This window comes from Marmota monax, unplaced genomic scaffold (genome assembly GCF_021218885.2).
Source record: "Marmota monax isolate L192 unplaced genomic scaffold, Marmota_monax_Labrador192_F-V1.1 WCK01_AAM20220418_F8-fsc00231, whole genome shotgun sequence".
Taxonomy (NCBI): domain Eukaryota; kingdom Metazoa; phylum Chordata; class Mammalia; order Rodentia; family Sciuridae; genus Marmota; species Marmota monax.
In genome coordinates, this window is record NW_026693458.1 from 641,665 (window position 1) to 657,204 (window position 15,540).

Genomic DNA, 15,540 nt, shown 5'->3' on the forward strand with positions numbered 1-15,540 from the left:
AGACCTGGGGCAAGTGCAATGGCCCCAAAGTGGGCGTGCACATGCCCAGCAGAGAGACACAATGAACTCCACCTGGGGTCAAAGATGAAGTCTAAGAGTTGGCTGAGATCAAGTCTAACCCATCACTTTCAAATAATGCTGTGAGCGCTGTAAAATGGTGGCAATTATATCTCAAGAGCTGTAAAACATTCATACTCTTTGACCCAGTAACCTCACTCCAGGAAATAGAGCCTGAAAAACCAAACCGCCAAATAAAATATTAGAAGCATAAAAATGATCACATTAACTTCTACAGGAAAGAAGCAAATTAACATTATGGAGACAGGCACATACAGCAACCGCAGTGGATGTGGAGAAACAGAGGGAAAATGCCACAATAAAATATCAAATCTGTAGAGAATCAGATGTGACTGCGTTACTATTCCTGTCCTTGATGGAGTTTGCCTGCAAACAGGATATTCTGTCAAGGTATAGATAGGTAACAGCGGACATGCTTGAAAACGAGGTGTCTGCTGTCCTTGGGAGGGCTTGCCTGCAAACGGGATGTTCTGCCAAGTGGGCTAGGAGGGCGCTGAGAAAAATTTTATTATCTGTTCTTAACAAAGAGCAGAGCTCAACATACTCCGGGCCAAGAATAGATTAGCCATGAGAAGCGGGTCACTTCTGATTAGAAAGTAAAACTTCTGTATGCTATGTTTAATTAGCTGAAAGACCTGATTTATTGATGTTGGAAGGCTACCTTCTTTGTTCACAATACTATAAAAAGATTGCTGTACACAATAAAGGACTTTTTTTCTGCTGCTGCTTTGCTTGCTCTGCTTCTTCTTTCTTTTCCCATGCTGACCTGCAAGTGAATTACTGCAACAAAATCACTCCAGAATACAATATGGTGACTGTACTGAATGAAAAATTAAATTCAACTTAAAATCAACTTCCGGCTGTACCACAACAGGATGATGTATTCACAACTATGTAAAACTGTATTTATGGAACCAGGGTAGAAAGGAAAAAGCAAAACCCAACACAGTTGTATCAGGGAACATAATTATGCTTAAAAAGCTGGTGGTGTCCTATTGGAAAGCACACCACACTCTACAGCACTTTGGGCAGTCTGACCTGGCTCTCCCCAGAGGACAAGGACCAGAGTGCATCTTTATGGACAGCAGACACCCAGTAAAAACTGAAAGAAGTAAAAACTGTCACATTTTTGTGGGTCTCTGAAGATTTCTTAAATTATCTAAAGATTAATAAGATACGATCTTGTATTAGAGACAGAAATCCAGTAGAACCTTATTAAAGGAAAATGGTACATGGAGCTCTTCACAGTCACCTCCTCTCCCCAGCCTACAGAATGCTCATTCAGAACATTCAATTTCAGATTGACATTCAAAAGCAAAGTGCATAAACCATTAATAATTCACTACAACTCTAATTTGCAAATGATTAACAATATCTTAACCCTCCCCAAAGTACACAGAGCATGAAACAAATAGCTGACTATGAGACCTAATGTCCTGAAACAAAAGATAAAGGAGCCACTCCCAAGAAGGGAGGCATCCAACCTACAGCAAAGGCAGGAGCAGGTCCATTCTCCTGAGTCTCCAAGAAGCGTGGAAATGTCTGGGCTCCAGCTCAGACTCCATACCCAACCTGCCATATAAACTGCACAATCCCCAAGGTAAAACCTGATGGCTCTTCAAGGATCCTTCAACTTCTAGAATTCTCATACACCCCTCCACCTGTTAAAATTCATTATGCCTTATCTGAGAAAATGCAAACGCAACAGGACATTAAAAACCATAAGAAGGGGATGAAGCTGTAGCTCAGTGGCAGAGCACTTGCCTAGTATGTGTGAGGCACTGGGTTTGATCCTTAGCATAACATATAAATAAACAAATAAAGGCGTTCTGTCCACCTACAACTACAAAAATTAAAAAAAAAAACAAAAAAAAAAACCCACAAGGGTAAGGCTAGGGTAGCTCATGGTAAAGCACATTCAGCAAGTGCCAGGTTCTGGGTTCAATCCTCAGCACCAAAAACAAAACAAAAAACCCCACAAGGATAACAGCTTAACCTTCTCAATGGGTGAATAATGGAAGTTTGCTTCAGCAATTACTCAATTAAGGAGGAAAAAAGATCTACAGAAGAAAACCACAAAAAACATGAAGCGAAAAGTTAAATGTTGACAACCCAGAGATGGTGGGGACAATGTGGGGACAAGACAACTCCCTGCATTTGTCAAAACTCAAACAACTGTTCATCACAAAGAATGAACCTGTATGCAAATTAAAAAACAAATCAACCATGATGTGGGAGGGGAGTGCCAGAGAGGAACACAGACTGACCAGTGCATGGAGCTGCATCGTACAGAAGTGAAGCAACCTCACTGAGGAAGCCCGAAGGCTAGACAAACACCGCCTCTGCTTGGCAAGGTCTCCCCCCAGGGCCCTGTTAATGATTTTGAAACTGCTTTGTAAGAACACCTGGACAGATGCAAAGGGTACCTGGCAGAGGAAGAGGGTACAGATAAGCGGAGGCAGAGGCCACACCGGGCCAGCCTGGAGATGTGGGGGAGGGGCACTCACCATGGAGCTGCTGGAGGCCCTGGTGACACACAGACCTCCCTGAGCTCAGCACAGATGCCAGGAAACAGACACACCTGAGGCATCTTGTAGGGCCAAGGCAAGGAAAAGCCCCCAAACCAAAGGACAGGGAGTGTCCCAGAACCAACCTTATAATGCAAGCCACATGGTGGACAACGTGACTGATCACAGCCCCAAATAAACTGCTTCCGACTGATATGCTGATGAGATAAATGAGGGGGGAAGAAGACACAAATGTTCCCTACAGAGGAATCCAAATAATCCCTTCCAGAACAGAAGCTGATTAATCCTGCCGGCCTCCACCCCCACTGTATGTGGGCCTGGGTGTATGTGGGCCTGACTTGTCTGCCTCCAAAGGAGGGTGCCACAAATAAGCAAGGGGAAAAGGCGCACCAGACCAGAGAGAGCACTCCAACCAGCTGATCCTGGTGTGTCAAGAAATGACCGCACTCCTGGGTTATTCTACCCCCAAACTCCTCAAAGGGACAAGACAGGGATCTCACTAAATTGCTGAGGCTGGAAACTTGTGATCCTCCTGCCTTAGCCTCCCCTGTCGCAAGCCCAGCTGGTAAATCAGACTTTGATTTGAGCTGCCTCACTACTGGGAAGCGCAGGTAAACACTGAGACCATCTGTGCATTAGAAGTCCTCAAGATCAAGGAAGTCAAACTCCTGTCCACATCTCACACTCCAGTCCAGGACCGGGAGGGAGGAGGAGCCAGGGTCCCACTCAGGGCTCCAGCCAGCAGCCTCTCCTCCCACCCTTTCCAGGAAAGGAATAGCACCCTTAGCACTAAAAAGTCAAAGCCGCGGCAAAATCCCATTTTGGGACCCAAGGATGTATTTTATATTTAGTTTAAGATAATAATTTTATGCTATTATAAATTACCACAGAATCCTGGGTGAATCTTTTAATCAATAGTTTTAATGTCATTATTTTAAAAAGACAGAACCATCAAAACTCCAATTTTACAAGGAATAAAGGCTAAAAAGTTCCCAACCTTACTTGGCAAGTGTTAATTATTTGTCAATTCTTAAAAAGTGACAATGGGGACAGTCCTGCACAAGTAACACTCAGCACTGTTGCTGACTCCTGATCCCCAGGGAAGACACTTGGACAATGAGGTGTCCACTGCCAACTTCAGTAACACTTTCTGTACTTCCACTTCTTCATCTGCAAAAATAAAAGCATTCCTCCCCCTCCAGGGTAGCTCCACAGCGCATGTCAACAGGCATGTCAACAGCTCGGCATCCTTCTGAGTACTGAACACTAGATACATGTCAGTTACTATCTTTTAAGGAAGCTACATGAAACAGGTTTCTGGATACTTTTCACTAGGGCTTGTCATAGAGTTCTTTGACACAAAGAAACAATGCCCTATGTGGCTTTTCCTCAGAATAATTTTATACTAGCTCCAAGAATAAAATGACATATCCTCCAGCCAGCTGTCTGAGTTAGGAGATATAAATTAACCCCATCTTATTGCTTACAGGAAAAAAAAAAAAAACAGGCTTTGACCTTTAGTCAACCGAACTCTAATCAACAGGTATTAGGTGGTAAAATTTAACTCTCAGGCTTCTGTTCTCTACTGTGATCCAACTCATGAATGAGAACAGAAAAGTCAATTCCAATCTGATGGGAGATGCTTGGGTTGACTCTCTTTAAAAGGGCAATTTACTGTTAGGATACATGTGGCAGTCTCTCCCCTCAGGAAATCTCAAATCAGGGCTGCACAATCACAACTTGCAGACCTTCTTCATTCCATAAGAACTGAATGCAGTGAGCTCTGAAGCAAAGAAAAGCATTTCTCTTAAAACAAGGGCATGATGCATGCAAAGACACTCAACTTCGCTAGTGACCAAAACCCCAAGACACCACCTCACTCTCAGGGTGGCTACTACCCCCAAACTTAATTTAAAAACAGGTGATAAGAAGTGTTGGTGAGCATGTGGAGAAATGGAACTCTTGGGCACCAAGGTGGGAAAGTAACAGCTGTGCCGCTACTGTGGCAAATGACGTGGTGGAGTCTCACGAGGTAAATAGAATCAACCTAGGATCCTGCAATTCCACTTCCAGGTTGAAAGCCTGGTCTCAACTGCACATCCACGTCCACAGCAGCACTGATCAACAATCATGGAAAAGTGGAAGTGACCCAAGCGTCTGTCCACACATGAATGGAAAAGCAGACGGTGGCTCTCCATGCAACGGAATATTACTCACCCTTTAAAAAAAAAGGAAATTCTGACATGTGCTACAACATGGAAAAAAACCTTTGAAGATACTACAAAGGGTATATAAGCCAGTCATAAAAAGACAAAAACTATGTGATCTCATTACATTAAGTTCCTAGCACAGCCCAGCTCAGAGTAAGAAGGTAACATGGTGGCTGCCACAGCTGGGAGAAAGGAATAGGGGCTGTTGCTTAATGGGGATGAAGTTCCAGTTCAAGAAGATGGAAAAGATGTGGGGTGACAGCATTCTGGATGGTGACGTTGGTGATGTCTGTACAACACTATGAATGTGCCTGATCTCACTGAACTGAATGATTAAAAATGGCTAAAATGGTACATTTTATATTATGTATATTTTACTATCATATTTAAAAATAATAAGGGTATTGCTATGTCTTCCGGTCTTCTCAGAAAACTTAGCTTCTCAAATATAACCTGGCTCTAAGACATAACCTCCTACTTATCAAAAGATACAAGTTTTGGTCTGGGATTGTGGCTCAGCGGTAGAGCACTCACCTAGCACGTGCGAGGCCCTGGATTCGATCCTCAGCACCACATAAAAAATAAATAAATAAAATAAAGATATTGTGTCCAACTACAACTAAAAGAAATATAAACATTTAAAAAGTTTTATTTTCCCTTTGGATAATGACAATCTGCATGCATGTAATGAATTGTGTGTCCCAGCCTGGATCAAAGGGTGACATTTTTTTCCTTTCCAGATTGCTTATGGTATGACTGCAGTCTGGTTTAATGCTTATTCAACAATAAAACCGTCTCCTTTCTCTTCTTTAAAAAAAAAAAAATAGGAGAGCAAATGTCATAAAAGAAATGCAAATTAAATTTTATAAACTTTAAAAATTAAAAAAAGGAATTCTTATATTTGTAATCTATTTAAAATAGCCTGCTATATTAATCTCCTGATGACTCAGCTACATCATAGTGAGATTATTCTTGTTAAGATTTCATTCCAAGCTGCATGTGGTAGTGCACGCCAACAGTCCCAGCTACTCAGGGAGGCTGAGGCAGGAGGACGACTTGAGCCTGGGAGTTTGAGACCTGCCTAGGAAACATAGTAAGACACTGTCTCAAAAGACTAATAATAATAATACAAATAAAATTTAATACAAAATGTCAAAATCTAATTTCCAGAATTCAGGAAAAAGGAAGATCAGATTGATAATATTGACTAAAAATGTCATCGACCAGTTCAGTGAGGCTCTCGGTGGAGATGGAAGACAATCCACGCTCTTCAGACCTGTGAGGTCAACCCTCCAGCTCTGAACCCTCCAGCTACTGCCCCAACTATAACTGGTAAAATGCCAGTAACAAGGTAAATCCACTGTCCCCAAAGGCTAATTTATTCCTGAGACAACTAAGAAATGCCTAATGACTGGAGTGCTGAAGTGCTATTTCTGAGTTGCAGATCCTTCAGTACTATACCCTAGACTTATCTCTACTTGCTGTGCAACTCCACCCTCAATATGCACCTCAGAAGCAGGATATCAAGAGAAGCAGCAGCAGTTGATCCAAGCAGTCATTCCCTTACGCCTTCCACATGCCTCCTAAGAAGGATAAAAGGCTTATCAAAGACAAAAACCTCCGCACCAGGTGGCCAAGCTGGGAACTCAGAAATCAGCTCTGACTCCGGCCTTGAAATCCTCCGCTTCCTGCCACCACAGTGCCCTGTGTGAGGGACTACAGTGACTGCGGAGGCATGCATTCACCACACACTGTTTAACACCTGTTACAGGTCAGGTTTGTTCTAAGTGGACAACAGGCAAGGTCTGCTTAGAACTTACTTCCTTGGGTAAACATACAAATAGGCAAAACTGAAATAAATGATGAACTATATAAGAAATTCAGAGAATTTAAGAATATTTTTATCTAAACTCTGATTCACTATTTTATTTAGAAATTTTCGTCTACAAATACATTAAATAGTCCAGTAGTTCAAATTCTAAAATATCTCTTCTTCACATTACATGGTATTTGACATGTACTCCTATGGCTGATTGCTGAGGCTGGGATATATAGTGTGTGTTAATTAGTCTCTTTCTATCAGCATAAATTTCAGAAAATTAAAATGAAGAGCATGTGGGTCTAAAAGTAGTTTAGGAATAGGATGCACATATGTATGTATTTTAATTAAGCTGGCCAGGCACAGTGGCACATGCCTATAATTCCAGAGGCTCTAGAGGCTGAGGCAGGAGGATCTCAAGTAAAGGCAGCCTCAGCAATGTAGCAAGGCTCTAATCAACTTATCAAGATCCTGTCTCAAAATAAAAAATAAAAAGGGCTGGGATGTGGCTCAGTGGTTAAGCACATCTGGGTTTAATCCCTGGTACAAAAAAAAAGTTGTACTTTTTGTTTCCTGGTGTACTTGGAAATATCTATTTCAAACAGTTAAATGGCTTTCTGAAGACCCCAGGCTTAGAGTTCTTTGACTTGCCCATACCAGGATTTCCTTGCCTTGGCACTGCTGATATTTGGGGCAGTGCGAAGGCAAGGAAATGAGGGGGGAGTATTCTATGAATTGCAAAATGCTTAGCAGCACCCTGGCCTCTACCCAATGCCTACAGTTAACAGCCCTGACTCCCCAGCTCTAATAAGCAAAAATGCCACCAGACACTGCCAAGTCTCATCTGTCAACCTCAGTTGCGAACCATTCATAGATCTTCACTGAGTTTATTGTTTTATGGTATCAGAGAAAGTTCTAAACATTAACATGCAAAAATTATTTAAATGCCACTCCCCCCCACCAGGCCACACCACGCCCCTGTTGGCAGCAGTCTTCCTGGAGGTGTCCCTCTTCCTGCTTAGTTCACTCACCCATGCCTAGGCAGTAACAGGCACTTGAAAATTTACTGAAAGAAGAATTAATCATCTAAAAATGGTCTGGCTACATAATGGAACACAGCGAATACTCCGATAGAGATGATGCCTACATGAACACGCTGGAGAGCCCCCATGGGGTGGGACACAATCCCTTGCCTCAGGCAGCTTACAGTTTAGTGGGGGAGGAAAGCAAGCAGGAGGTCACCGAGGACAGGACAGGACGGGATGGGACCCCCACTGCACAGACACCCTGCCCCAAATCAGGAGGGACTTCATGAGGAAAGCTGACATTTGAGATAGGCTAACAGTGAGTCAGGTTGTGACAAACCAAAGCTGAGTAGTAGTTAGAAACCAGGAAATGGCATAAGCAGAGCTTGGAATATTCTTGAGGAAATGGTGAGCAGTTGGGTTGAAAGCATTTAAAAAGTAGAGAAATTATGAAACATGAAGCAATGGGTTCCAGTTACAGGTGTCTGCATGCCTCAACAAGAGCTGGGCCTCCATGGAAATGCAGGTGACCGCTCTGCGAGGGTGGCGCTGGAGAAGCCAGGCAGGGCAGCAAGGCTGCTCTGGTGAGTCCACGTGCTGGGGATGTTGGAAATGAGGGAGGGCACAAGTGTGGAGACTGGAGCGGCATGGCACGACGCATCCTTACTACAGGACCACAGGATGGGGCTGAACTGGCAGAGGACTCTGGGGTAGCAGGGCTTACTCCAGTGTGAATGGTCACCGGGCTCAAACCAGTCAGGGCTGAAAGTGAAACCAGAGAGTGGGAGGAGGAACGGGACAGCAGGGAAGGCCAGGGTGGGGACTAGAGGAGCCACAGGTGTGCTGATGGGACAAGATGTGATCTTGTGAAAGCAGGTGCTGGAGACTGCAGAGAGTGGCCTGGGAGCTGTCAGATACTGAATAAGGCATGGACAGGGCCCACCGCGCAAAAAGGGGAGCTGGCGACTGTGAGAAGGAAGAGTGGACAACAGGGAGGGGTGAGGACTGTAGCATTCAAAGTCATTTTCAGCAATCCAAGGAAACACGAAAGAGCTCTGATCCTTGAAAAGGATTCAAGGAGGCAAGTGAAACAGACAGCGGGCTTCAGGAGTATAACTTCAAACTTTAAAACAAAAAAAAAAAAGGAAGAGATCTAGACAAGAATGGTAACTGCTGATAAAGATCAGTGTTCAAATAGTAAAGAGATGGTTCAAGAACTGCATGGCTTGGTACTTTTTAAATGGGATAATCTCAAATAAAATCCAGATTTATGGCTTTCTTAAAAAAAATCTGAAGATCTGACAATGTGGACTCACAGTCCCATGTGGCTTTCAAAATGTGTGTACCATCTATGAGGGCTGAACAAATTGTGGAATACTACACAGGCATTAAAAAGAATGAATTCTCTATAGAAACGGAAAGAGGTCTTACACTGTGATTACGTTAATGTTAAAACTTAGAACCACATTGTAATAACAGATAACATATCGAATGACAGAGCACCTATAGCTTATGCAGTCCCTGTGAAAACTGTGTAGATTCTTTCAAAAGGTTAAAACACAGGACCGTGGATGTATCCCAGGCGGGTAGAGAAGTGCCCAGTAAGTGTGAGGCCCTGACTTCGGCCCCCAGCATTGAGGGGGTGGGGGACAAACACAGAATTACCATACAACCCAGCAATTCCATTTGAGTACATACCTACAAGAATTAAAAGCAGGGACACTCAAATAGATAATTTTTATACTTTGTTCTTAGAAGCATTATTCATTATTAACAAGTCAAAAAGTGGGAGAAACTCAAATATTCATAAATAGGCAAATGGATAAACAAAATGTGCAATATATACAATGGATTATTATTTAGTGTAAAGAAGATGGCGGAATTATAACACATGCTACAACATGACTGAACCCTTAAGATAGTCAGCCATCTAAGCGAATTTAACTACAGCCATGTGCCAAATAACAACATTTCAAGGTCGGGCTGCATAAATAACCATGGTTCCATGATTATTATAGGGGTGAAAATTTCCTGTCATCTAGCAGTTTCACTGTATTTTCTCTATGTTTAGGTACATAAACACGACTGTGTTACAGCTGCCTACAGTATACTCTCTACAAGTTTGTAGCTTAGAAGCAGGACGTTTACCATACAACCTACAGGCTGCACCCTCTAAGTATCCAGGAAATCACATTCATCAGAATATTTCTCTGTCATTAACCAACATGTGACTACAGTCACAAAACTGATACACTGGAGAAAAATACCCATTTTTAAGTGATGACTGATTTGACTTATAACATGATCAATTTTGAACACTAAGTATTTCCTGGTCAACTAAAGATCCTTAAGAAAAAAACTATAGTCAATTCTCAGGGTCTACTTGTTGGGTGATTTCTTCTACATAGAAACCCTGCTGCTCCTTTTATAACTGGAAAAAGAACATGGACATTTTGCTATCCCAACTGACACAGGGCAAACTGCAGGTAGGCACGCCCCAAAGTACTCTCACAATGAAACTGAAGTTGGACTTTAGCACTGCACTTCCCTCTTGAAGGGGTGATGAATAGCTTGTCCACAGATGTCATTGAATCAGCAGATCCTATTTCTCTGCATGTAAAATGGGGTAGGGAGGCACTGAGGCCTAAATGACCTAGCAAGTGTGAGGAAGGACCTAGCAAGCACCTGGTCAGATACCAGTTACTTCAACAAGGACTATCGATCATTATCTCTAGAAACAAACATATTATTATGCTAACCACGAAAAATCTGAAAGCATGGTCTAATCTCACATTCTTTCACTGACTTAAAACATGAACACCATTTTACAGAAGATCTAAGTTGCACATCAAAGAATTGATTTAAAAAAATTCCAATAGAAGCAAATTCAAGGTACAATCTGAAGGACTTCATGATATACTCTCCCATCTCTACCACCAGTCTTATAGAAGAAAGATTTACAAAAGTCTTGGTGATTTAATGCCACCAAGATTTAAAAATAAACATCAGTCATTCACTGAAGTTTCAAAGGTTATGATGACTCACGGCACACAAGAGGAAATACTCTCGGATTTAAGCTAAAGCCAAGTTCAAATTAGGCTGTTCAATGTTCTAAACAAAACTAGTTCAAGTAAAAGTGAACTTTTAATGGCCAAAGAAATACAATTATAACTGTACAAAAAAGTACAGTTTTTACTCCATCAAAGAAACATTCGGTCCCTGCACAGTGATGCACACCTGTAATCCCAGCAACTCAGGAGGCTGAGGCAGGAAGATCACAAGTTTTAGGTCAGCCTGGGCAACTTAGCAAGATCTTGTCTCCAAACGTGAAAAGAGCTAGGGATGTAGCTCAGTGGCAGAGCATCACTGGGTTCCTTCTCCACATGGAAAACAAACAAGCACACTACTGCCTGAAAAAGGAGTTCTCTGAGCAAGGACAACAGGAAATTATACCTTTCTGTCCATTCATAAAACATCAGAAGACCAACAAGATGGTAAATTTTTGTATGAGAAATGCCTTTTATCCAACAGTTAAGTGTTCCTATCAATTCTTTTACCAGTGTTTAACCTTCTTTTTAAAAAACCGTCATTACCACACACTAAAATTTTTATTTATTTTTGATGTACAATTCTTATGTTAAAACACATTACCACCACCACCTCCAGGAAACAGTTCACATGTCCACACCTCCTCCTCTCTACTCCTGATGCCAGTGAGTGGCCCCCAATGTTACGGTTTATCTTCACAAGAATGTCATGTAAAGAGAACCACTCATTTGAACCTGGCTTCCTATACTCAGCCTAAAACCTCTGTAAAAGATTCTTGTTTAAGTTGATACACATATCAGTAGTGCCTTCCTTTTAATTACTAAGTAGTACCCTACAGAACGGATCTAGTTTGTTGCACATACTTACTAAACGATATTCTGATTGTTCCAGTTTGGGAGTGGGATTGCTGGGTCACACAAAAATTGTTAATCTCATAAGAAACCATCAAACTATTTTCTAGAGAAATGGTGTCATTTTGTATTACCACCAGCAAGTAGGTATAGATTCCAGATGCTCAGCATTCTTGCTAGCACTTGGTTTTGCCAGCTTTTTATTTTTCCCTTTCTAATAGGCATACAGGGATATCTCATCATGGTTTAAGATTTCTAACCATTTTAGTGGTATCTTAAAAATAACAGTATACACTGCCTCACTCCTTAAACAGACAACACTGAAGATACAGTTTTCTAACTCACTCAAATCATCATTGTAGAATAAACATTGCACTACCCTCAGGGACTACTGAAGTACATACATAGGGCTGTTTTTCTTTTTCTAAAATAGCCCCAGAATTATGTCTGCTTTTTATAGCTTTTAAAATCTTCTCCCTTGTCACTGCTTGCTATTAATGGTGCTCCTGCCTCTGGCAGACTTTCCTCTTCACCCTCTTCTCAAGCTGAGTCGAGAAAACAGATAACCGAGCTTGTTAAATTACATCTAAAAAGGAGAGGGCAGTCTGGAAGTGAGAGAGCTTAAAGGGTTCTACAGTGAAGAAAGAGAAGGCTATTTTTTCCTGTTATTATACCTGAACTTCCTGACAACCCACTTGCTTGCTGAGAAATTTCTAGGAGGCAAATTTATTAAGCATCTTTTTAAAAAAGTGAGGTTGCAAGGGAAGGGACCATCAGGTAGTGAAGTCATGACAATATTAATCTGTGCAATTAACACTATGCTGTGATTCTGTATCAGGAATCAACAGCTCATCTGAAATAAAACCTAGACAAAATTACTCTGCAACCAGAAATCTAAGCAGAAAGATCATCTTAAATGCGGTTTAAATCCAGGTTCCAAACATAGATCAAAATTCTGATCAAGTCCTAGGTGTATGAGGCATTTAAAAGGACACAAAGATAAAGAGAATCTACAGTTAAAAACGAATCCAATAGTTCTTTCAAAAGATACAGCAACCCTATATATACAGACTGATTCTAAGCCAAAGTAATATTTTTAGTGTTCCCTTGAAAGTCACTGACTAGTTAAGGCCACAGCCTGCAATATCACCAAAAGCAAATGAGTAAAGCTCCTGCTGTCTCCTAAGTGGTGTCTCCCAACTCTGAAGACAAAACTATGAACACTTAGACGCTCCACTGGAGGTGGATCACGGAAAAGAAATGGCACCACTTTCCCTCTCCCAGAGCCCAGGCTGCCTCTGAGAAAATGTGAGCAGCACACACTGTCTCTCACCCGAACTTCCTGAGGAATGGCAGGCAGAGTATCTGCCAGGCTCATGGGCCAATCACCACTGCTCCAGCCAATTCTATCCACAGCCTTAAAACCATTTCACCAATGGGATTGCAACTGGTGAAACTGCAACAGGATCCTGGGTGGGACTTCCGCTATCATTTTAGGCTTAACTACCACCATCTCATCACAGGCAGTGGGGGCAATGAGGAAGAGGGAGAATTTCACAAACTTTGAACTCGGGCACAGTTTCAAGAGAAATAGAAAGGACAAGTTGGAAGACAGTGGAGCAAGTGCTAAAAAAACCGATACCATACCCCCCCCACAAAAAAAACTGTTTTAAGGAAAAAGCAAGCGATCAAAACTTTAAGTTCATGATCATTTACGTACTTATTTTGCTAGTTAATTGTGGGTCCTCACGTTCCTCTGGCCCAGTTTTGGCCTCACAATGCTCTGCCACAGGAACAGCAGAAGGCTGACAATGTGGACCTCTGATTACCCACCAGTCAGGGCACTGCTGAAGGTCACTGAACACTTAACTATGCACCAGAAAAATAAATCCTGCAAGTTCAGGCCTGTAATTGCCTGATCCCCAAACCTTTTCCTCTAATTTTGAACTCCTTCTGCATCAGATACATAAAACTGAACTAGTTTAAAAACAGTCTGTCACAAAACTGACAAAAATCTTATCCTGTCAAGTTTTACAACTCCTAGGAATCAAACGCAAAAAAATAAAATAAAATAAACCACCACCACAAACACAGACACTCTCCAAAGGCACACTCCATCTTCAAAGGCACGGGGGCAGGGTTCTGCGCTCTGAATTAGAGGCCAAAGCGCGGGCCTTACACAAGTTTCGCCTCCCACAGCTATGGAGGCAGCACTGCCATTTCCAACGGCTTCTCCCCATGGCCCTGGCGATGCCCCCACTATTACTACTCATCCTTCAGGCTTCCAGCATAAACCTGTTGCTAAGAAAGGAAGGACTAAAACCGAAGAATGCATAGACTCATATACCGTTCAAATCAAACGCGAGTGAGTAGCCTGCCCACCTCCAAAAGGAGAGGAAACACTAAGGACATGAGTATCGACACCACCAATGCCAGTTCTGGTGCAGGGCTCTCACCGACGCTCAGTATCCTCAGTCGTCGGTGAGGCCCGAGCAGGCCAGCGAGGAGGGACGGCCGCGGGCGGACTTGAACAGTGCGCGGCCCGAACTGCCGGACATCCATCTGGCGCCTGGGGGCAAGCTCCAGGCACGCTCTCCCGAGTCCCCCGCGCGCCACTTTGGCGACACGCTGCGCCCGGGAGAGAGGCCTGGGACATGGAGGGAAGGCGGTGCGGCCTACTACCCAGTCCTTGCAAAGAGGGAGGACCACCCCAGGCCCAGTCCAGGCTTTCCCTGGACTCCGGCCCAGTCCTGCCCCTGGTCCGAGTGACCCAAGGCCCAGCCCTGACCCTGGGCACCAAGGACCCCAGGCGGAGGGTCCTCGGCCCCCCTAGACCCTGGCCCACCCGGGGCCCCCAGCCCCGAGGACCCCCGGCCTCGCGGCCCGGCCGCACCTTGACATGGAAGCGGATGAGCGCCAGGCGGATGCAGTGGGCCATGCAGACGGGCGGCAGGAACCAGACCTTGGGCGGCGGCGTGCCCTTGTTCTGGACATGGCTGACGATCTGCTGCGCCGTCTGGCGCTCGTTGCCCTGCCGCTTGACCCACTCGTGCAGCCGGGCCTTCTCGAGCGCGCCGTTGAAGAAGACGAAGAGCTCGATGTTGCCGCCGAAGCAGGCCTTGGCCAGCGCCGCCAGGTAGCCGAGCATGTGGTTCCACTGGCCGCCGCTGACCCAGTCGGTGTAGAAGCCGCCGTACAGGCGGTGCAGGCAGTTGTCGGCGTCCACCAGCAGGCGCAGCGGGGTCTGCGGGGGCCGCTGCCGCCCGCCGCCCACCAGGCTGCCCCGGGCCAGCTTCTGCAGCTCCACCGGCACCACGGCGCTCGGGCAGTGCTTCTCGATGTAGTCCTGGAAGCCCTGCACGCCCATGGCGGCGGCGGGGCGGGCGCGCGCGGGCGGCGGGGCCGGCGGCGGCGGGGCGGGGGGCGGCGGGGCCGTGGCGGGCCGGCGCGGGCGGCCTCTAGGGCGGGCTGGGGCGGGCCGGGGGCGCGCTCACGGCCGCCGCGGCCGCCATGTGCTGCCGCCTCCCAGGGCCATGTCTGGGGAGGGACCTGCCGCCGCCGCGCTGCGAGGCCGAGGCGAGGCTGGGCCGGGCGGGGCGGCGCTGACGTCGGGCCCGCCCGCGCGGACGCCGGCGGGGCGGAAGAGGCGGCGCCGGACGCGGCCGGCTCCCGGGGCGGCGGCGGCCGAGGAGGAGGAGCGGGAGGCGCGGCCTGGCTGCCCGGGCCTCGGGGGCCGCGGTCGGGCGGGCTGAGGAGGCGCCCGGGCCGAGCAGGCCGCGTCCCGGGGCCACGGGCCGCCCCGCCCCGCCCGCGCTGGCCCTGAGGGCCCGAGAAGCGAGGCCGCGCCTCCTGCGCCCCGCGCTCCTCCTCCTCGGCCGCCGCCGGCGCCGCCCGCGGGGCTCGGGCGCTGGGAGGCCGGGCGGCGCTGCGGAGGGCGGCGGCAGCAAGATGGCGGCGGCGCTGCGCGGCCGGGCCCGGCCG

The 15,540-nt window shown here is 45.7% G+C and overlaps 1 protein-coding gene across 2 annotated transcripts in view; it reads right to left on the reverse strand.

The window, feature by feature from the left end:
• The window catches only part of Fam120a (family with sequence similarity 120 member A), a 103,864-nt gene extending 88,923 nt beyond the window's left edge, over nucleotides 1-14,941 (reverse strand). For both annotated transcript variants that reach the window (XM_046457712.2, XM_046457713.2), the window contains exon 1: nucleotides 14,453-14,941. In XM_046457712.2, the coding sequence (XP_046313668.1) occupies nucleotides 14,453-14,926 (474 nt within the window). In that variant the 5' untranslated portion in view covers nucleotides 14,927-14,941. The remainder of the gene's footprint in view (nucleotides 1-14,452) is intronic.
• Nucleotides 14,942-15,540: the final 599 nt, after the last annotated feature.